The sequence below is a fragment of the Argentina silus genome, assembly GCF_951799395.1.
Source record: "Argentina silus genome assembly, chromosome: 1".
Classification (NCBI taxonomy): Eukaryota; Metazoa; Chordata; class Actinopteri; order Argentiniformes; family Argentinidae; genus Argentina; species Argentina silus.
Window position 1 is genome coordinate 35,699,270 of NC_139655.1, and position 23,271 is coordinate 35,722,540.

The 23,271-nt window shown below is 39.9% G+C and overlaps 1 protein-coding gene across 1 annotated transcript in view; it reads right to left on the minus strand.

Moving 5' to 3' along the window:
* Positions 1–17,694, minus strand: part of fbxl7 (F-box and leucine-rich repeat protein 7) — a 30,647-nt gene extending 12,953 nt beyond the window's left edge. The window contains exons 1-2 of the mRNA XM_083683102.1: positions 17,570–17,694; positions 10,593–10,682 (exon numbers count right to left, since the gene is read on the minus strand). Of these exons, the coding sequence (XP_083539228.1) occupies positions 10,593–10,682; positions 17,570–17,606 (127 nt within the window). The 5' untranslated portion in view covers positions 17,607–17,694. The remainder of the gene's footprint in view (positions 1–10,592; positions 10,683–17,569) is intronic.
* Between the last annotated feature and the right edge of the window lie 5,577 nt (positions 17,695–23,271).

The following is a 23,271-nucleotide window of genomic DNA, read 5'->3' on the forward strand; positions in this document are numbered from 1 at the left end:
GCAAAGTGGAGAAGCTTTCACTACTGGTCTATGAGGTCAACTCTGATTTTTCACCGAAACAAGAAAATAGGATGAACCATCCCTTTAAAAGCTTCTCCACTGAGCCCTCTAAGCACCTCAGGAGCTCCACAGCCAGGGGAGCCTCGCATGAGAAGCACAGAAGGCATTTTAATTAGAGCAAGGTGCCCCGCTGGTGGACGCATAGCAATGGCAGCCCCAGCTCCCTGAAGAAAAACCCCAGGCCTGCCAGCTACCCTGTCTGAGAGGGGAATGGAATAATGGGGGGATGGATGAGAGCGGACAGAGGGAAAAGCCATCAGAGTCTGTGGGCAGAGCAACAGGCCCAAAATCTTTTCTCCCTCTCCACTTTCTCTTTCGTGATCCCTCTTGGTCCCTTTTGGTCGTTTGCCCCTCAGCTAGTGAGGTCTGCAGGGGGGTGGACAGGGCAGTAGTTTCAAAAAATAGTTCCTTTTCTCAGGTCATTTCTCCCCAGCTTCTATATACCCTGGCCGAGACCACTTATTCAATTCTGGTCCTGGGGTTTGCAGAATGTAAACATAACTGGAGACACCACATAATTTTTGGAGACATGAAGCTGCGTTACAATAGCTAGCAGAAGGGAGTTGGTACAATAGCTAATTAACGGTAAATAGATGCACTGTTTGGTAACTTTGGCTACCACAATCCTAACTTGTATGTCATTTCAAGTTGATCCAGATATATATATACATATATATATATATATATATATATATATATATATATATATATATATATATATATATATATATAGGATTATATATATATATATATAATCCAAATCATGTTGACTCTCCAGGTCCATAGACTACTGTGTTTCCATATGATGATGTACATTTGTCATTTGGGTGAACTAAAGAGGGTTGACTTATGTGGTTCATCTTATTGAATCACCCTCTCTGACTAACCTCAACCCTTTCTGAAATCATTCATACAGATGGGCATGGGATTTTCTTTATTAAATCAAAAACATCATAGAGGAAATATTCCAACATCTGGTCGGCTTTGCCACAACAGAAAGGAAGAGAAAAGAGACGCATTTCATGTTTCTAACCACTTTGGATAGCTTTCTCTTTTTTCCCTTTGAATGATGGTGCCTTGCGAGTGATCTATAAACCAGAGAGGATCTGGAGAAGTGTTCTCTGACCCTGAATGCTGTGTGTTAGGGAATAGAGCCACCCTACCATGCACTCCAACATAAACAGACCCTACAAAGCTAATCCTGCACACTCACACTGGCCTTGACATTAGCAAAAATGAGATGATAGAAAAAGAGGAGCAGTTTGGAGCAAAAACACATCTGGTTGTTGTCTTACTCTCATGTGCCTTTGCTTTTTAATTCACTTGAAGAAGACGAAATGAAGAAAAACATACACCACAAACAGCTTTAAAAAATGTAGCTTATTTTGAGAAGGTTCCAAGAACAAAAGAAATGAGCTGCTGTTGGACATGCAAATTATTGTCCTCTTTCACAGAAGTATCTCCCAATTAAAAAGCAAATACCTGTTGGTTGGTAAAAACACAATCAGCATTGCCGTACCAAATAACCTGAGTGGAATTTCTGGCAGAGGCCATTTCCAGGCCACAGTAAGTCCCAACAGCCAAGTAGGCTATACTACGAAGCAAGCTATACATATTCACGATTATCCAAAGTTAGCGGGCTTGAGTTATTGTCAAGTTCAGATCCAGGATTCCTAGATGTCACAAACACAGATCCTGATTCAACACCTGCCACTAATTCAAGCCAGACTTGAGTAGTGGTGCCCCTTATTCGATAGGCTACGCTTGGCAAATCGAACACTGATGTTTCCAGAGCATATTCTCATTATTAAAAAGCCCAACAGGGTCAGTGACAGAAGTGCATGGGTGACGACAGCATGTGTACTGTATGTGTGTGCACATGCATGTGTGGGTACATGCACTTGTGTGTGTACTGTGCTATGCCCTAGCAGTCCCTCCCTACAACACACAGACCAAAGAACAACACAGACCGCCCATGTCTCGCAGCAAGTGCTGTATAAGGATTTATGGCTATGGACATGCTACTTTAGGCCCCAGCAGTAAACCCACAATGGTCACGTGAATTGAAAACGTATATCTGAAAATGCCAGAATTGTAGTGTCTAAAAAGAGCCATTCTTACCTCCTTTCTCTCTCTTTTTCTTCTCTCTCATACACACACTTTAAAAGTGACAATCAAAAGGCAGTAATTCAAGGGGTTTGCAATTTCAGTAAAAAGGTTACTGACGTTTGTCCAGTAATGTCAAGGAGACACTCGATGTGCAATTCAGGAACAGGAACTCTCCACAGAAAGAACTGGCACTCGAAGCAGTGGTAGGAGACCAATGCAGAAGCTGCTGCCTCTTTGAATTAAAAACAGAAACTTGAATAAGGTAAAATATAGCCAAACACCAAATAAGGGTACAGAATTTTTTTGGTACCTTACTTTAAGACTATATACAGTAGCCCCAGGTAATGCCCTGGTAACACTTTCTATGAGGCACACATATATAACACATTATAGGAATCTGTGATGCCTTATAATTTATTAATAATATATCTGTCTTTTAGAAAATGGCTGATAATAATTAATGCAGTCATATATGCTTATAACAAGTCTTATAATGTGCTATGCATGCATTATAACTGTATGCTTTAAGTAAAATGTTACTGCAACACTTTGCAATTAAGTTGCTGCTGTGTAATTATGCTGTAATTCATAATTGCACAGTGTTGTTACAAGAGTAATTACCGTATTACTACACAGGTGTCAGAGCTGAGGAACTTTTTATTAGTGTTACCAAATTATACTTAAAAGGTCCAGTATGTAACATTCAGGCTTTCTAAAAGCTTCCCAATGGTTGTAACGACTATGTTTAATCGGTAGCGATCAGGGAATGAGAGTGTCCTACCTGATACTTAGTTTGTATACAAAGATGTTGTTACTGGCCAGGGGTGTTCTAAGGGAGTGGACTCACCTTTCAGTCTCTGGTGGCTGCCTCTTCGTATTGTGTGCAGATGCAGAAACACAACAGCTAATATCCGACACTGCAAGTCCATCTCAGGTGGGGGTAATATTATTAACAAGGAGGATGTTGTTGTTTCGAATGGTGGCAAGAGGTGGCAGATTTCCGACAAACTTACACTCTGCTCCTTTAATAAAGTAGCAAATACAACAACACATTATTTTTAGGTGGACAGCTATAGGGGGTTCCAAAGGGCATCTAAACATATGCAGATGTTAAAATGTACTTATGACCAGCGAGACACATAGTATCATCAGCCCATGTGCTGATGATACTAAGAGTGATCATTTGAATACAGGTAATCTAAGGACACAAGCTCATGACTGGCCTGCATGGCTTATTGAGAAGAGATTGAGGCCAAATCAATTGGTACTAATGCCCTACTACTAATGCTCAAGCTTGCTACTAATGCCCTTAATGCAAAACTGTGTGTTAAAGTTCCTCTCAAAATTTAACAAAAAGGTGACAAATACATTGATTATAACATTTCATAACCCTACATGAATACTCAGCCTTAATATGTTTTTTTTCTGGCCGGGTCACATGATCAAGCAAAAAGTCAAGGCCCTAATAATAGTTGATGCTAAGCTAAGAAGTAGTCGACAACTTACATGAAACCATGCCACATGACTGTCAGATTAACGCAGACTCTACTTTGGTCCATATCCACAAATCAAGTGTGGTGCTCAACCATTGTCTCATCTTAGCTAATGCTGCTCTTGTCACTAAGATTTCAGTGGTTTCCTATTATGTCTTGGAAAGAATAATAGTGCTGTTGAGTCTTAGACTCAATTCAATGCCAAAGGTAAGACCAGGGACCACAGATATTTCCACTTCAGAATCCTCTCTAGATGTATTTGTGTTTCGTTATCTTCACCCATCTGCCAAACTGTCACTGAAAGAATACAATTACAGCAATACTTATTCTTCTCAAACAAAGTAACTTCTCTTCTTCCAACTCACCACAACTGTGGGCTCTTGAAACCTAGTGGGTTGAGTGGGTGAGCCTACTCCCATGATACTTTCACCAGAACATAGATTCAGAACATAGAGTCAGAGTTCAGACTACACATCTAACCATTGCATTGCTAACCTGTGAACCTAAATTGACTGCTCTGAATGTTTTGTTTCACGGGTGGCAACATCATGTCTAGGGGGCAGTCGTAATACAAACACACGCAAGACATTTCCCTCCAAAAACAACATGGTTTCCTTCTTCTGGTCAGCAGCCTTGTTATAATAGGCATATTAAATATAATGTCTTAAAATGAGGTCCATTGCAAACAGGAATCCAACTAGAACTCTCTGGGTAATTTTCCACACTACACAGATTCCAAAGTACCTTCCTCACTACCAAAAATCATGGAAGGTCACTGTTATGGTTCAGCTCTTAATCAGGATGTAGCATACTTGGCTTCATATAGGACTGGGTGCTAACTGACCCGGTTGCTCTATGATATTGAATTTGATTCATAACTTCTATGCTTCTCATACAAACCAAGGTTTCTTTCCATGAAACTTCTAATCCACAACAGATAAATAGAGCAGATCCACTCATTGGAAGCGGTCCAACACACGTTTTCTGCCAAAAAACATTTGTACAGAGCTAGCTTTTCCGGGACTCATGTCATAGGTCTTCGAGAGGAGCAGAGGGGTAATGTAGACTAGAGTACACTGCACAACCATAGCCGAGCCGATCAGGTTTTGGATAATAAGACAAATGACCAAATAAAAACAAAATAAACACCACACATATAAGTGTCGCTGTAAGACAAAATGTTTGCCTACTAGCTTATCGAGATCAAATTGAATGCCATACAAAATCAGTTGCCATAAGCTGACATCAGCTGTATATTTTACATCACATTGATAGCAGTATGCCTTATGACAGAGGGTTTACCAAAAGTGTTACTGTATCTAAATAGAAGCATCAACAGCCCTCTCTTTCACTTGTCTGTGTACAATTGCCTGAGTAGAAATAATAGAGTGAACAGAGCTTTGGCATGGCCATTTATAGGTATGAGTGTTTATCATTGGAATCTGCTCTTGCAATATAAATGTACTATCACACAGGAATGTGTTATAAATCCTCTCTTTGAAGGGGTGCAGGGCCTAACACCAGCATTGAACTCTGTAGGACTACATGGAATGCATTAAACAAACACACTACAGTACTTTCTACTCTTAATATCCACACTTATTGCCTCAGGTCTATGGTCCGTTCCAAAAAACATATTCAGCAGCTACAGCTGCATGCCTTACATGTCATGTGACGGTTTTGCAGAGAGTAACAAAGGGCTGGTCGTTTCCAGTTACTGTGCTGGCCACAAATTGCTGCATCTGGGTCTGTAGGTGCCAATTTCATTGACTTCCTTTTGGCAAGGTAGCGAGCAATTGGGGAGATATTCCTTTAAATTGTAATTCTGTGAACTTGATTTCTTAAAGCTCTTAAGAGCCCTCTCCAGACCCTTAAATCTCTTGTGTGCAAACTCTCACCATAAGTCTGAGGATGGGCAGGTGTTAATACAGTCTCATCTCACCACACTGACAGTGATCAGAGAACGCTGCTTCCTGAATTTATAGCATATGGCTGAATGCCTCTCCCATATCAAGTCTGCTGAAGTCTGCATATCGGTATTCACTTAGGAGTAGGATTAGATGTGGATAGATATTACTACAAGGAGCCAAGTTAAATCTGGCACAATTCTGATCACTTGCTAGCAAACGAAAATAATAATTTATTATACTCTTGTAACATGACATTATTAGCTAAGACAATAATATAGGCTTGCATTCAAATCACATTCTCAAAAAAAAGCAACTAGACAACTAACTTTCCTTTGTTAAGATCTGTAGGTTGACAAAATATGATAGGTTGTCTTGTCACTGTAGATGAGGGTTTATTGAATGTACACATCCAGTAGATCGAAGAAGATTATTATATTATCACTGTTATGTCTAAATTAAGCACCAGCTGGCTTACAGCTGTCAACTAGCCAGCTCAGAGTTAACTGACAACATATTCCACACAAATGTTCTAACATTCATTCACCTCAAATAATCTTTATCCAAAATGTATCCAGACTAATTGGCCCACAAAAGAAGTCCCTAAAAGGAGAGAAATATATTTTTCAGGGAACCACAGAGAATCTTTTTAATTTACCAACTGCTGAGACAGACTGCACAAGGGTGCATTACAGAGCTTACAGGGCTTGAGCCAGGCCCTGGGGCTTATAGGGAGATGTTGTAGGGCTTGGTCCATCAGCCTCCCTTGTATCAATTCATCACCCTAACCCAGTCCCAATATGCCACCCCATCCCCATGCACCCCCCACGGTATGGTAGCATGTGGGTCTCTCACTGTGAACTGTGGCTAACCCCTGACTGTGCTGCAGTAGTCCAGCTTCAGACACAGATATCAGATTTCTTAGGCAGATTTTGAGCTGAGAGGACCAGCAACAAATAAGCCAGTGCTTGTCCTCCCACTCTGTGTGTGTGTGTGTGTGTGTGTGTGTGTGTGTGTGTGTGTGTGTGTGTGTGTGTGTGTGTGTGTGTGTGTGTGTGTGTGTGTGTGTGTGTGTGTGTGTGTGTGTCTGTGTACCTATACTTAATATAGTTTCTATCGACATGTTTTCTATTGTAATATATATTATAAAGACCGTGTCCAGTCAGAATTGAGATGTTGTGTGGGATAGACTTGAACTGAAAACCTCAGATGACAATGGCTATAAATCGCAAACTCTTCAAATTAATTTCCCTTATACGCCTTTAGATAATCTTGTTTGGAATCCTAAATACTCAAACATAGGCTATACACCTCCTGTGCAGTTTTAATAAAGGGTCATTATCAAGTACATGCTGTAAGCGGTGATTAGAATAATGTTCAGGAATAATGTTTTCTATACGAAAATAACTGTTGGTCAATGAGAACATGGTACTGACTTTCCACAGACTATAGCAATTGTTATGCAAAGCTTGTGCAGGCTCAAAGTGAGTCAGTACACACTCCTCTAATGTCCTCCACTCACTGCCAGGGAGGGGGGATGCATTCCTCCATGCTGGTGTACTTAAAAACTTCAAAGCATCTCATACCGTACAGTGGGTCTGCAAGGAAGAAACTACGGCTACATGCAATCAAACTTACACTGAGGGAGCACAGAAAATAAAAATGCACATTATATAGAGATACATTATATAGAGATACAGTGCCCTCCATAAGTATGGTGAAGAATGGTGAACCAAATCTGAAAGCAAAAACCATTGAATTAAAGTTCTCTACTTTGACCCCATAGTAATTGTTTGATTTCAAATCCAAACTGTTGGGAGTATAGAGCTAAAAGAAGACAAAATGCTTCCTCTTTCCAATACTTATGGAGGGCACTGTATGCATACACTGATATCAAAATTACTTTGCGTCCTCACAATCCATGATCCACAATCCATGTTGAGGGTCTCAAAGCACTGCCTGATTAAAATGTTTCAAAATGTTTCCCTCTCTTGTAACACCACCAAAACCAAACAACAATTCAAATAGCTAAATGAGACAATCTCTTTGTTTCCTAAGAACCTCTCCTAACAACGGTTTAAAGAGCTTGTCCACTCTTAGTAGCCCTGGCTGGAGCTAAAGAGCAAGATTCATTGTTTGGTAATGGGATGGGACAGGTCATAGCTCCCCGGGTCATCATTAACAAAGTGGTTTGTTGTTTGCAACAGGGGGATTATACTGGAAAACATATGCTCCTTTAAAGATGTGGAGAGCATGAGGGTAATGATTACTGTACTTACAACAGGAGTAGCAAATCCAACACAGTTTAGTTCAACTGATAAAAATCAATCCAAAATTGCTTTGCTTTGTTTTTTTCTCTCTTTTCTTGAAGGCTGAAAAATAAACGAGTCACACGGACCACACAAACATATACACACACTTAGAGAAAAGTTCACGTGGCAAATTCCATCCCCTGGAACACAAACATGGACTTTCGCTCACACACACACACACACACACACACACACACACACACACACACACACACACACACACACACACACACACACACACACACACACACACACACACACACACACACACACACACACACACACACACACACACACACACACACACACACACACACACACACACACACACACACACACACACACACACACACACAATCCTTGTCTCATTATCAGGAGTGTTTTGCCAGTTGTTCCATTTGCTTCCATAGGTATTTCAGTTAATCTCAATTGTTTTTCTGAAACTTAAAGCACAAAATGTCATCAGTGAAAACAGAATTAACTTGAGATTTGTATGCAAAATTTTCAAAACATCTTTTAAGGGGAAATATGTGTTTTGTTCAGTCAATCTATATATCAAAAAGGATTTTAATTAATAATTGATCGCTCATAATTGACAAAGGCCTGTTTTATCTCATTACACATACAGTACGTTGGCCCATACAATAGGGAATGTTTTTAAGTTTAGTGTATTTACAGCTTTGAAAAAACAATTATATTTGTCGAATGCATTGCCATTTTCTGTCCTGTCCTTCTCAACAACACTGTTCCAAAAACACTTTCAAGCGATTGAGTGGAAATTGCAAGAACAATAAAAAGCAAACAATGCTGCCTACTAATTCCACAGCTGCATATGAGCATAGCTCTTTGTGTCTCAACACTCCAAACAGCTTTAAAAGCCCACGTGGCTACTATCTACCAAGGTCAAGAGGTCACAGAAGATGAGATTGATTCCTTAGAGGTGAATTGCAAAATGTTGTACTCTTTATAAACAGAAATATGTGAAGAATGTGAATGAGATCATAGCACAGGGCTTTGTAACGGACAAGGAGTGCAGAAGTCTGGAGTAAGGTTTTCCTCAGTGAAAAAAAAGTGGACTGACCACTAGCCACTGTCTAGAGAGTGTGCGCAAACATGGTCAAGTTGCGGTGTTTCCTGGAATACTGTACATAGAGTACAGTAGTGCATGCTCCAAGGTGACACTTAAAGGGAGGGAAAGATTATGTTATAAAGGCAACCGTAATATGATTTCAAAAATTAAGATAGATATCACATTTTAGCAAACAAAATCAAGCACAGATAAGTATGTGAAATTATTTCAAATACTATTTCAACTACTATTTCAACTCAGGTCTGAAGCATACGCACACATACACACACACACACACTGGTCCGTCATTGCCGTGGGCTGGCCGGGGCACAGACTTCACAGTTTATCACTACGGAAACCATAGTAGGAGAGGCCCAATGCTAGGAACAATGTTATCTCACCACCAAGTCACAAAATAGACTCCTATTTTCCTCCTCTGCTGGCAAACGATACACTAGCCAGATAGAGTACCTTACCTAGCCAGTCATGTCAATATTATATCGCATCATTATCAACAGATATAAATAAAAATTTCCACTGTCAGGCAAATTGAAGTGATCCATTCTTTTCTCCATGATATTTATACTACCTCCACTATAGGTGTCACGTCACCGCTAACACGCACACACACAGTCACAGATATACACACACACACAACCTTTTCAGTGTGTGCACTGGCAATAAACTCCAAAAAAGACTGTAAGAGTCAATTCATATATTTGGTTGTTGAGTCAAAAGATGTAAGTGTGTCTGGCCTCTGTCTTACACTCCTATAGAATTTCCTCAACTCAATTTCTGCAGTGGCACTTGATAAGTGAAAGGCCCGATTGAGTGAACACTCCAATCTATTCTATTCCAACTCTCTTGCATACAGTATAAATGCAAATACAATCCATTTCATATTGTTCAATATTTACTACATTGCTAGTAGTCCTGCTGGTGCTCTGCAGCAGCAGCCATTTTGGGGAATGAAATGGAGATGCACAGACACCACAAACCAATGCTGACTGTTAAAAGACTGCACTCTTGAAAACAGGGCCCTCAGGCCTCGCTGCACTACTGTTATGATAGAGAGGAGAGGACAGCTCCCTGCTATTATTTTGTAGGCGGCAAGTCCAAGAAGACAAATTATGGCGTGTGTGTGTGTGTGTGTGCGTGTGTGTGTGTCACATTTTTAACCAAAACATTTGTAACTGAGTTGTCACTGAGTGTGTTAGTACCCAAATGAGATACAAGTATTTACTACTAAACAACCATGAACATGAAGACTAGCCAAGATGGCGGTCACCTGCCATGAGAAAGATGCATGTGCCTCCTCCAACCTCCAGCTATAACAGCACTTAATTGTGAGCTCACCGAAGACACCTCTAATCTTCGGAAACAGTTTTCCTCCCTCCCCCCTCCCAGAGACATACTCTATCAGGCAGCACCACAATTTGGAGTCAGCCTTCTTCCTCTTCCTCTCTTAACTGGGACCAGGCTTTTTACGAACCCAGGGATAAGGAAAACTCCACACACACGGACACACGCACACGTATCTCTGAAAATCTCTTGGCTTCTTCCAAAAATAGTTAGTACAAAAGGGAGACAGGGAAAAAATTAAACAGCCAAGAGTCATTTAATGAGGTCCAGATGCCCTTACCTTCACTGGTAGCCGCATTCTTGGGAGCTTTGGTGGATGTCTGGTCCGTGCTTGAACTCAGGTCGGAGGAAATGCTGGAGCTGCCTTTACCTAAAGAGCCACAGAAAACACATCAGAACAAATCAGGACACCCCATATCACAGAACACACATGACTAAAGGACAACTGGTGTCAAATGAAACCTAGCTGGTGCTTTTCAATGTAAAAAGCTAATGGGTAAAATATATTAACATCGCCCTGTGGACCAATGATAAATCAAAGTTACTAGTCTCTGTAATCTTTTGTGAGATTTCAATGTACATACATACACTGCCCTCCGTAATTAATGTGACAGCTAAGCATTTTTTCTCCTTTTGGCTCTACACTCCAAATGTTTGGATTTTAAATCAAACAATTACTATTAGTTAAAGTAGAGAGCTTTCATTTGATGGTATTTGTGTACATGTTTCACCATTCAGAAATTACAACTCTTTTTATGCATAGTCCCCCTATTTCAGGGCACCCAAAAGTGATGGGACAAATGGCTTGACAGGTGTTTCGGGTTTGTTAGATGTGTTTCGTCACATCATTTGTCAGTCATAAGAGAGTCTCAATGTCTAGTATTGATTCTAAGCTTTGTGTTTGTGTTTGGAGTCTGCTATTGATGTCAGTGAACATGAGGACGATAGAGACATCAATGAAAGTTAGGGAAGCCATTATGAGGCTGAAATATCTGAAAAAATCAATCAGAAACATAGGCCAAACCATAAACCTACAGCACCAAAATCAACAGTTTGGAACATCATTAAAAGGAAAGAAAGCACTGGTGAGTTCAGGAATTGCAAACAGCCTGATAGGCCAAGGAAGTCTCACCATGACTGAGGAATGCTCACCATGATTAAGAAGAACCCTAAAACAACTGTCCCACTGAGCAGGAACACTCTCCAGGAGGTAGGCGTGAATTTGTCAGAGACTGCCATCCACAGAAGACTTCACCAGCAGAAATACAAAGCTACACTGCAAGGTGCTAACCACTAGTTAGCCACAAAAAAAGGATAGCCAGGTTACGGTTTGCTAAAAAGTACCTAAAAGAGCCTGCAGAGTTTTCGAAAAAGGTCTTGTGGACAGACGAGACAAAGATTAACATGTACCAGCGTGAGGGCAAGAGTAAAGTGTGGAGAAAAAAAGAAACTGCCCAATATCCACAAAATATATGGTGGAGGGGGTGTTATGGCTTGGACATGTATGGCTTCCACTGGAACTGGCTCACTTGTCTTCATTGATGATGTAACTGCTGACAGCAGTTAGAAGAAAAATGCTTCACTGTCCCATTACTTACGTAGTGCACTGTATAACATATTATCCATGCTATTTACAGTACTACATCCACTAGGTCTAGGCTTAATACCGCAACAGTGGTATTCTGTATCCTAAGAGGCATAAATGTTGTACGAATTACATTTAAAATTGTCATGGGATCAAATTATTTTCCACCTACTCCGCACTTTCTGAAGAACATGAGCTAATGAGCTGGTCTTTGATTTAATTGCTCTTCTGATGATGTTGTTGCATAATGTCTGTATAGCCAATCAGCGCCTCAAGCTTCACAATAAAAATAAAACCCATCTGGGCATAACTTGAAAACTTGTCAGAAATAGTTATGAAAGATCAGGGGATCCACTCCAGGACCAAAGGCCAGTTACACAGCGTTTTATAATCACATTCACAACTCAAAAGTGATCTCTCACTCACTCTCTCTCTCTCTCTCTCTCTCTCTCTCTCTCTCTCGACATTTCACCATAAAAGGTAAGAATATGCATATTATCCAACATAATGAAACATCAATTAATTCTGGTTCCCATTAGAAACAAGAGCATTGTCAGGGACCTTGAAATCATGTTGTAGAGTGAATTCAATCCCAACTTAATTTATCTTTGAATCAAAGGTAGCATGGCAGTCAGCCCATGTGCATGATACTGTTCCACAACACAGCTTCATCTTCTCTCATTAGTCATGACATCATCCTAATTGTTAATTGTCTATTGTCTCTCTCAGCTATGCGTAGGAGGGGGGAATAATTACCAAAACACTCACACAGCAATGTATGAATCTGACAATCCTGGAATACCCATAGCATGTCAGTGACAATACCATGGGCTTCCTAACAGTTAAAGTTGATATTGGGGCAATCTGATCCTGGATCTGTGGTGAAGGGCAACTTCTACCTCAAGTTATTTTCACCAGTGGAAAGTTTCTGTCATCTATGTGAGCCAGTTTGTAGGACGACTCAAACCATAACCTTAATAGAAGTTGCTAGTTTATTGGCTTGCTTGCCACATATTTTATAATAGCGCCAAACAGTCGTAGGAGAGAAGAATATGGCAGAAGAAAACATGAAATAAGTTAAGAGGATATTCAAACTACAGTGAGAATATATAAACTGCTGTTCTGAGTTTTGTGTTTGACAATATGTATGATGCTAAAAGATAAAATGGGTCTTTACAGTTATAGGCCTACATGATTATGCAAAAAGACACAGGTGAGATGTATCTATTTATCTACACATCTGTACATCTCTTAGGCATGACTGGTAGTTGTGATGACCACAAGGCCTCTGCATGCTTAAAGAATAACCATCTAAGCTCATGTTTATCCTACCTCGTTACACAGATAACCACTTTGGTCACCAGAGCTGTCATTTTCACTTTCAACCTGCAATTAATGACAAAAATAGCTACTGCCTTCAAAATTACAATAGGTTTTCTCTTCAACCATAACATTACCCATTGCTGTGTTAGTGGTGGAAATGGGTCAATCCTTCTATAATCAAAAAAAGAACTTGTGCATGTGATGCTTCTGTCTGTTATTTGTTCAAAGTGTGCTCGCAGTAAACATGTGTTCTAAACAGATTGCTAAAGTACAGTCTGGCCAAACTTAAAATAAGAAAAGAAAAACAAGACAGATTCACGCTCCAATATTAACTTGCTGATCAGCTTATGCGGTACAGCACTAATTACACCTCAATATCAGCACATGTATCTGTCTATCACCTGAATCCATGCAAATAATTCCCACAATATTCATCTCAAACAGATGTCAATGACAAGTGGGGAGAAAGCAGGGTCAGGAGTTTTCCCTAACCACATGAACTAGGAAGAACCTTGGGCCGTAGTTATGTGATGTACTGAGCTGGAGAACTAAGCCTGGAGTTTTTCCAGTCAGATCACAGACACTGTAGTTGGATAAAACAAAAAATGATTTTTAGTTTTAAGAAGAGATTTAAAAGAAAATACTGATCTTTATAGCCTAATATCAGCACCAACTTCACAAAGTCAATTTCCTGTATGTGCAAATATACTTGGTCAAATAAATTATAAAGAATTCTGATTCTGGTTCTGATCCTCAGGCAGGTCGTTCCAGAGTCTAGGGGCCCTAATGGCAAAGGCATGGTCACCTTTTGTCTTCAGTCTAGACTCCAGAACAGCCAGAAGGGCCTTGCCTGAGAATATTTTGCTACATTCATTTTTTGATGTGTCCTTACATGCGATTCAAACTGATAACCTTTTGTAAGGCAGATTTTGAACAGCTTCATGACAACGTATTGGGAAGACCACACATCTGAACTTTGCCAAAGTTGGCCTGAGTACTGTTGTCAAGTGTTTCAGTTAATCTACGCCCCAGCCATTGATTTGATTGACTTCTACAGGTACATTTCACCATCGTCAGTGTTTTCTGCATAGTTGTCTAATGTTGGTGGGGTATATTCTGTTCTATTACATACTGAAAATGTCTTGATTACAAATATTTAACCATGATAATGTTACTCATCCATTACTAAAATGTATATTAGGTTGCACTGACTGTGTCTCAAGCTGGTATTTTATACCTATTTTTGTTTATATTCTAAATTTTTGAATAAACACACATTACTTTATAATAAGTCCCAATTTAGTTTAATACATTTTCACCATGTATTAAATTTCATCATACCATTAAAATAATGTTTTGAAATTAGTAGGTTATTATTTGGATGTCATAAAGTCCAGCCAATTTTTCCTATGCCTTTGTCTCCTTTTGAACCAATAGTATAACTATCTCAGAAAACATAGCATCCTGGCACTCTATTATCATGAATGTCAACATACAGAATGAGCAACAAACTATGTACAGATAAGCACTTCTGTGTGGGTAACCTTATATGAGAGGTGATTCATTAAGTGGATTCCCACAGGAGGAGTTCCTCCTATAGCTCAGTGGGCTTAAGTGATTATTAGAAGAGTGGGCATTGACTGTAGAGTTCTGCTTGTGTCCAAATGGAGCCCCTCAATTTTATTCCAATGGGTGTCTTTCTCATGGAAAAATGTGCCAGAGAATTACCTATTCTCCCATGCAATGAGTGCTGAATATACAATTTGAATATCAGCACAACTCAATCTTTCCAAAGCTCGGTGACTAGTAAAGTTGTAGAGTATGTGGGAGACTGGGGTTCAAACATGCATAGATCAAATGTTAGTGCTCATTGAATTTCCCTTCATCATACTTCAATGAATGTGAGGTAATGTTACTAACAGTGCAAATAATGTTATTGTATAGATACTCATCTGGTACTGTATAGTTTAGACTTTCTTACTGCATAATGCTGTATATACAGTATATATTGTATATGTTAGCTATTGTACAGTATGATTCTACAGAGAGTGGCCTGGGGTGGTCTAGTGGTCTAGCACCATGGCCTACAGTGCAGACATTTGCCCATGTCGGCATGGGTTTGAATCCAGCCCATGCCCTGCTGACATGCCCTCTCCTCCTTAATTCCTGTCTTTCTCTACTTCTACTGTCTCTATCCAATATAAATATACAAGAGTGGAACTACCACACTCCAAAAAAAAAAGAACAATAAAAAAAAGAATTCTACAGAGGATGTAACAAAGGTTATGTTTACAATCACATGGCCATGGGACATGGCCTCAACGATTGTTTACAACTACAATGCACATTTGTCACATGCTAATACAATGTTTCTAAGAATACGTCAGAACAACACCTAAGTGGAACAGTGGGTACTAATATTAAAACTGACATCTCTGAGACATTGCTGCAGCATACTTTTTTCCATCATGACGGATATACAGTGCATTCGGAAAGTATTCAGACTCCTTAACTTTTTCCACATTTTGTTTTGTTACAGCCTTATTCTAAAATGGATTCAATTCATTTTTTTCCTCATCAATCTACGCAGAATATCTCATAATGACAAAGCAAAAACAGGTTTTTAGAAATTGTTTGCTAATTTATTAAAAATAAAAAAACTGAAATATCACATTTACGTAAGTATTCAGACCCTTTGCTATGACACTCAAAATTGAGCTCAGGTGCATCCTGTTTCCATTGAGATGTTTCTACGACTTGATTGGAGTCCACCTGTGGTGGCAGGGACTGGGAGACTAGTCAGGATCGAGGGAAAGATGACTGGAGCAAGGTACAGAGAGATCCTTGATGAAATAACCCTCCAGAGCACTCAGGACCTCAGACTGGGGCGAAAGTTCACCTTCCAACAGGACAACCCTAAGCACACAGCCAAGACAACGCAGGAGTGGCTTCAGGACAATGTGCTTGAGTGGCCCAGCCAGAGCCCGGACTTGAACCCGATCGAACATCTCTGGAGAGACCTGAAAATAGCTGTGCACTGATGCTCCCTATCCAACCTGACAGAGCTGGATAGGATCTGCAGAGAAGAATGGGAGAAACTCCCCAAATACAGGTGTGCCAAGCTTGTAGCGTCATACCCAAGAGGACTTGAGGCTGGAATCGCTGCCAAAGGTGCTTCAACAAAATACTGAGTAATGGGTCTGAATACTTATGTAAACGTGATATTTACGTTTTTTTAATTTTTAATACATTAGCAAACATTTCTAAAAACCTGTTTTGGCTTTGTCATCATGGGGTATTGTGTGTAGATTGATGAGGGAAAAAAATAATTTAATCCATTTTAGAATAAGGCTGTAACATAACAAAATGTGGAAAAAGGGTCTGAATACTTTCCGAATGCACTGTACAACAATACAACCAAAACAAAAAACAATGTTAATGCAGCGTCAGTTTTAAAAATGTCCATGGGGTATAATGAGGCCATTGAAAAAAGCTGGTGCCAGTCCAAAGCCTTTTACTTCCCTTTTTTCAAAGTTGTTGTTTTTGTTTTTCCCCTGAACACAAGTAGAATGAGAATGTTTGAGCCACTGCTCTTGGCTTAAGATAAGGACCTATCCAGCACCTGGCACAGGGCCTCTCTCCCTAAACACCATCACAGAACAGCCAGTTTCTCTCTCACAGTAAATCCTCTCAGATCATTCCCCTGGGTTTTGATCTTCTTTTTAAATTGTCATTAGACAGTGGTATTCCAATCATCATCATCTACTGTATGCCTTGTATTCCAACCCTTCATAATGTAAAGGCTGATGATATTAATTGAATAGTAAAGAGATCTTTCAGATATAACTCCCAGCTCCTTTCTAATGCCACAATGGCGTATGACATTTTTTTATATGGAGAATCAGCATTTCCATCATCAGAACAGAAGGTTGCCTGAACTGCCTTAATTTCATTGTACTGATAATGTATTTGTTCAACTCAAGTCAAAAGTACTACCAAGTTCCTAAAACTCAAATAATATTGTCAATTCAATAGCCTCTAAACTATTTTCGCTTACTTGGGCCATAAAGAGTACAACCAAAAGGCTGCCCGTAGCCCAAAGTAATTCAAATCCCCTGTGCTGACGACTGTTAACATGAATAACATCTGAAGAGTTAAAAGCAGTAGCCAATATACTGTGAAAACTTTGACAGCATTGTTTAAGTGTTGCCTGAACATCATATGCATGAAACGGCAAAAGGTATGACGTTGCCACAATTATGGCTGCAGAACGTAGGCTACTGCAACTATAAGCCAACTTTTGAGGGGAAAAAAATGTACTGTAAAATTCGTTCTTTTTTAACACTTACCCTCGCTCCCACTCTGTTTCCCATTGTTCGCACCCATCCTGTGTTATGCATAATCTATTTGCAGAGCCCCGAGGTATCCATAAAATAAAAAGTAATCCAGCAAGAATGCGTGAGTCGGAAGAAGATGCGTGTATAGACCGTATTTTCCCAGTGGAAAATTCTCACTGAATCGTTAACGATCCATAAATCCAAAAATAGTCTGAAATGTATAAAAGTGCATTGGTTTCAAAGAAATTGCACGCAAATGTCACGCATTTATGTAGCCTAATAAGCTATGTTGACCAAAAGTTTTTTATCACCGAGTGTTGCAAATTGAGAACTACTCACTACCAGACTCACGAGCTGTAGTATATAAAAACGGATACTTATTGCGTCAAGACCCAAGCATCCACTCCTGCCGAGTACCATGTACAGCAGACATCCATCCAGCGTCTGCGAGAGGCAAGGGGGATTTGCTAAAAACCCTCCCTCTCTTTACCCGAGGTTTGTCAGTCTATCATAGGAATGGCGAATGGAGGGCTGAAGTTTTAAAGAGACAGTGGAGTTGGAACAGTCGCAGTTATTATAAACTCGATTGTAACAATAAAACAATCTTCATTTGGTAATGGAAAACAGATTTAAAGATTCAAGTTTAAAGATGGTTTGGATGATAGATTTGTTGGGTAGTTAAAAGAAGTTGAGAGTCTTATGGTAGCGGATACAATACAGTCCTGAAGGTTCAATGGCAGTAGCTGTAACAATGGAGCTCTCATAATATTAGCCTAAATCAACATTCCATAATGTTAACTGTATGAGAGTTTTTGGAGTCACAAAAACCTTAATAGTTTAAAAAGTTTAATAAGTATCAGAAAGCTTGTTTATCAGGGTTGATAATTTGGAGTTTTTGGCACATTTATACAGTTTGATTGGTGTGAATAGCCTGAAAGGTGTAAGAATAGTGATGGTCCAAAATTGCATATTTTGGTTTCTATAAACCTCAATGTTAAAATGTCAAGTTTTAATAGTTTAAAAAGCATAATGAATTTCAAAAGGTTGAATACAAGCATACATGCGAGTCAGAGGTCTCTGCCTTCTGATTTAGGCCAACATTTTGTGACCTTCTTTGTTACTGCAACTGCCATGGAACTTTCAGGACTCTTAAATAAAAACAGCGTGAGAACTGCAGAACTCATTCTTAGAATGATTACACAACAACGCACTCTCTTGGAAAACATTTACCAAACTATTGCGCCAATAAAACCATTTACACTTTCTCTCTCCAACCTTAACAATCCTCAACCAACTCTACTACTCTCAACCACTCAACTTGGTGAGGTTGGTGCATGGACATAAAAAACAAATAGCAATCCATTTTCATACCATTTATACTTTTTGAGCTGTACTCGAATTTGCATGAAATCCTATTCATTCCTGTGGACATTTCAATATGTATCCACTTTTTCATCTTTTAAGCTTGACACCTCAATTCAACTTGTGTAAACAGACTCCATTTAAAGAACTTCCATTCAGAGTTGTAATGTAAATGTAAGCCTTTTTAAATTGCATTAATTAACATGGGTTTCTATGAGAACCATTGGGTTCCTATGATACATTTTAAAATGTATCTCCTCTTTCAACTTTTAAGCTTGACAACTCAATCCAACTTTAAAATGTGTACTGACTGACGCTACTTAAATAACATCTATACAGATTTGTATATTATTTAGACTTTTTAAACATTAAGCACATTTACTCTTTCTCTCTCTCTCTCTCCATCTATCGGACTATCTATAGTCCAAACCATTGTTTAACTTTATCAACTACCAAAATAAGTACATTGCAAGCCCACAAAATGTCTTCAGGAACTTCCTTTTCTAGGTCCACTCACTGTTTCTTTTAGATACACTGATGAAGCACCTCTATTTAACACTGCCATTTAGTACCAGCACCAATTCTGCTGAATTCAGGCACAGACTTATGGAAGGGCAAATGCTCATGTAACCAAGTTGAGATGGTAAACTCACTCCAAGTTCAAATACCTCCACCGGTGCTGTTGAATTGTTAGCTTTTCGATATCGTAGCTGGTTAACATCAGGTATTTGAGTGACGTGGATTAGCAAGTCAGAGTTTGCAAGTTCGAGACTTGGTTGGAGCAGCACACTGCAATCTGCAAGACAGCAAGTGAATAAGAGGGAGATTTATTGAAGCAAAACCTTTTAGGGGAGGGGGGTGCCCTTTTTTACATGGGTTACTACTTTTTGGTGAGTACCCTACCCTTGGGTATTTGAGGAGACAGTCATGTGTGTCGGCAAGTCACAGGTCGCAAGTTCGAGACTTGGTTGGAGCAACTCCAATTGAAAACGCTGAACTTTCGCTTTTGTTTTAACAACAATGTTGTTGGTGATCAAAGATAGTTACTCTATCATTACTAAATATATAGTTTAATTTGCCTTGAAATGTTTACATAGTGACACCGGCAAGTTCACAGCACGCTGCAGCGCCACTCTAACATGCTTTGGGGAGAGCCCTGCCCTCTGATTAGTAATGATGATGGAAAACAAACGTAATACAAAAAATAAAAAAACACAATCCAGGAGAGGACTTTGTGAATGTCAGGGCACAGATGCAGAGGCCGTTTTTACTTTGATTGACTTGTCCACTCTAAAACTTTAAGTTTTCGGCCCTGAAAAACTCACTAGTTGCTATGGCAGTACATTTGGGGTCATTGTCTTGCTGTGAGATGAAGTGCCGCCCAATTGGAAGTATTTGCTCGTACTTCAGCAGACAAGATGTTTCTGTAATTTGAGAATTCATTCTGCTGCGGTCAGCAGTTACATCATCAATGAAGACAAATGAGCCAGTTCCAGTGGCAGCCATTCACACTCAAGCCATAACACCCCTCCACCATATTTCACAGATGAGGTGATGTGCCTTGGATTATGGGCTCCTCCTTTTTTTTCTCCACACTTTACACTTTCACTCTGGTACATGTTAATCTTTGTCTCATCTGTCCACAAGACCTTTTTCCAGAACTCTGCAGGCTCTTTTGGGTACTTTTTATTACAGCAACTGTAATCTGGCCATCCTGTTTCTGTTGCTAACTAGTGGTTTACACCTTACAGTGTCGCCTCTGTTTCTGCTGGTAAAGTCTTCTGTGGATGGTAGTCTCTGATACATTCACGCCTACCTCCTGGAGAGTGGTCCTGATCTGTGGGACAGTCAGGTTTTGTTTTTTCTTAATTATAGTGAGCATTCTTCGGTCATCCACTGTCGAAGCCTTCCTTGGCCTACCAGCCTGTTTGCGATTGCTGAGCTCACCAGTGCTTTTTTTATTCTTTTTAATGATGTCCCACACTGTTGATTTTGGTAAGATTTTTGTTATGTTTCAGATTTTTTTGACTTTCACAAAATCATTCGGTATCTTGAAGCAGGCTATAATATAAGAAAGCCTTGTAGGCACAGCGGTGGCGCTGCTCTGTGTGAGGAATCCTCACTCCTGTGTTCTCCTTATATAGTTAATTGGCTACACCTGTGCCTTGTTTTAGTCCCAGCATATAAACCTGTCTCAAATGTCACTCTTTGTTCAGTCCTGAGCCTTCACTGTTGTATGTATCACCTGAGTTTCCTAGTAAAGTACCTACGTTTTCAATTATTGCAAACCTTGACTCCTGTGTTATTGCTTTACTTGGGTCCACACCACTCCACCCCGTTACACTCTGATCTTACAGTCTACACTACACACTACAAACTTCTATTAGAGGGGGGTGTTACCTGTTTCCAAATAAGGTTGGAGGGGCAGGCAGAGAACTTACCTGAATGACGTCAGATCGATCACACATTATCAAAAGCAGATTGTAAGGATTTTGACTTTGGGTCTAAATATCTATTCTTTGAACAAAACTGCTTATTTAGGACCAAAATAGTTGTATATTGATATACTTAAAATGTGCATTTTCAGCTTAAAATGTCCAATTTTGATTGGAGGGGGTCTTCAACTGAAATTGGAACTTGCCAATTTACAGGAAGTTCATGGTGGCCAGTAAATTGTTTACTAACCAGTTGTAGATTAACAGGAAATGTATTTTATGAATTGAATTATCCAAATGTTGTAGAAACAATGACTGACCACTATTGTTAGACATGCAATAAAATTAAATCTTTGCCACCCAGTCCCTCTCTTTCATCATTATGAGCCCTTTTTGGATGGCAATCACTGAGTTGCATCATGCAAATAATACGGCAAACAGCTGATGTTGTTTAGATGTTTTTTGTGTGTGTTGTAGGGCTGTCTCTCCCACTTGGGCTTCTATGTGTAACCTGAAGTAGGAGTGAAACAAGGTAATGGCTCACCAGATCCAAAACCTGAATTACCTCACTGACTCATCTGTCTGTACACATGGTGTTTATAATGTCGGTTTTGTAAGTTGCTGTGGACCATGCTCAAACAAAAACGGAAAGGAAAGATGAAGCCTAAGCACTTCCAGGGGTCAGGCACTTCACACTAATGTCAATTAATGGGGAAGTTACATAAAGTCTACACACCCCCTGCAGTGGCTTGTCGCGCATGAAGACATAAAAAGACTAATTAGCACAACGCTCTCTACTTGGGACCCAACAAAACATTGAATGGTGTCTTTGTTCTAAATCAGCCAACGGATGTTTTCCCTTTGAGGGAAATAGCTTTAAACCCCTTCTGTGTTAATGGGCTTGGGCAGTTGTAGCACAGAGATAGAGGAGCCAGAGGGTTCATTCGGCATCCGTTTCCGTCCGTAGTCTGTGGAAAAATAAGGACTAGGCCGGATTTTCAATGCTGGGATGCTTTTATCTGCCTATATTGTCCTTATTGATTTGAGCGAAACATGTGTAATGTTCATGGTCTTACGGTATTTTCGCCGCACAGAGCGGAGCATGTTAGTCAGCCAATCAGCAAAAAAAAAAAAAAGGTTTATTTCAGCAGAGTGACTGCTACACACATGCGCAGTCTGACGAGATCCGCTGCCCTTATGAATAATTGCCGAAACGCATATATATAAATATTTATTTAGTGAGGAAATTTGACATGGACCCCCAGATCTTCATAAATTTGTATCACAGCCTCGTCTACGGCAGCCGCACCGGCCTAGACCGTAAGGTTCTACTGAGGGTGGTGAAAACGGTCCAGTCCATCACGGGCCGTGAGCTCCCAGCCATTCAGGACATTTACTCCGAGAGGTGCAAGAGAAAGGCCGGGAAGATCATCAGGGACATCTGTCACCCCAGCCACGACCCCAGTTCTTCCTTCCGAGAAGCGGTACCGGTGTATCCAGGCCCGCACCAACAGGTTCTACCCGCAGACCATAAGACTCCTCAACTCATCGTCATTCTACAAACACATTGCACATTGCTGTGCAACCATTTGCACATCATCTCACACACACATGCACTCCCACACTTACTCACTGTGAGTGTTGTTGATGCTGTCTGGGACACTTCATGCTATTGCCATTGTTTTGCTATTATTATTGTTTCCTCCTTTTGTTATTATTATGACATTGTACTGCAAATTGATATTGATATTGTTTGACTGTTGTGTTGTTGAGGAATTGCTTACCCTAAAGCATTTCATTACATTGTGTCCTGTATATTGTGTACATGACCATTCAAATTTGATTTGATTTGATTTGGATGGTTGAAAGAGAGGATGGTTAACCGGATTAGAGTTTTTGGAGTTACAAAAAGCTTAA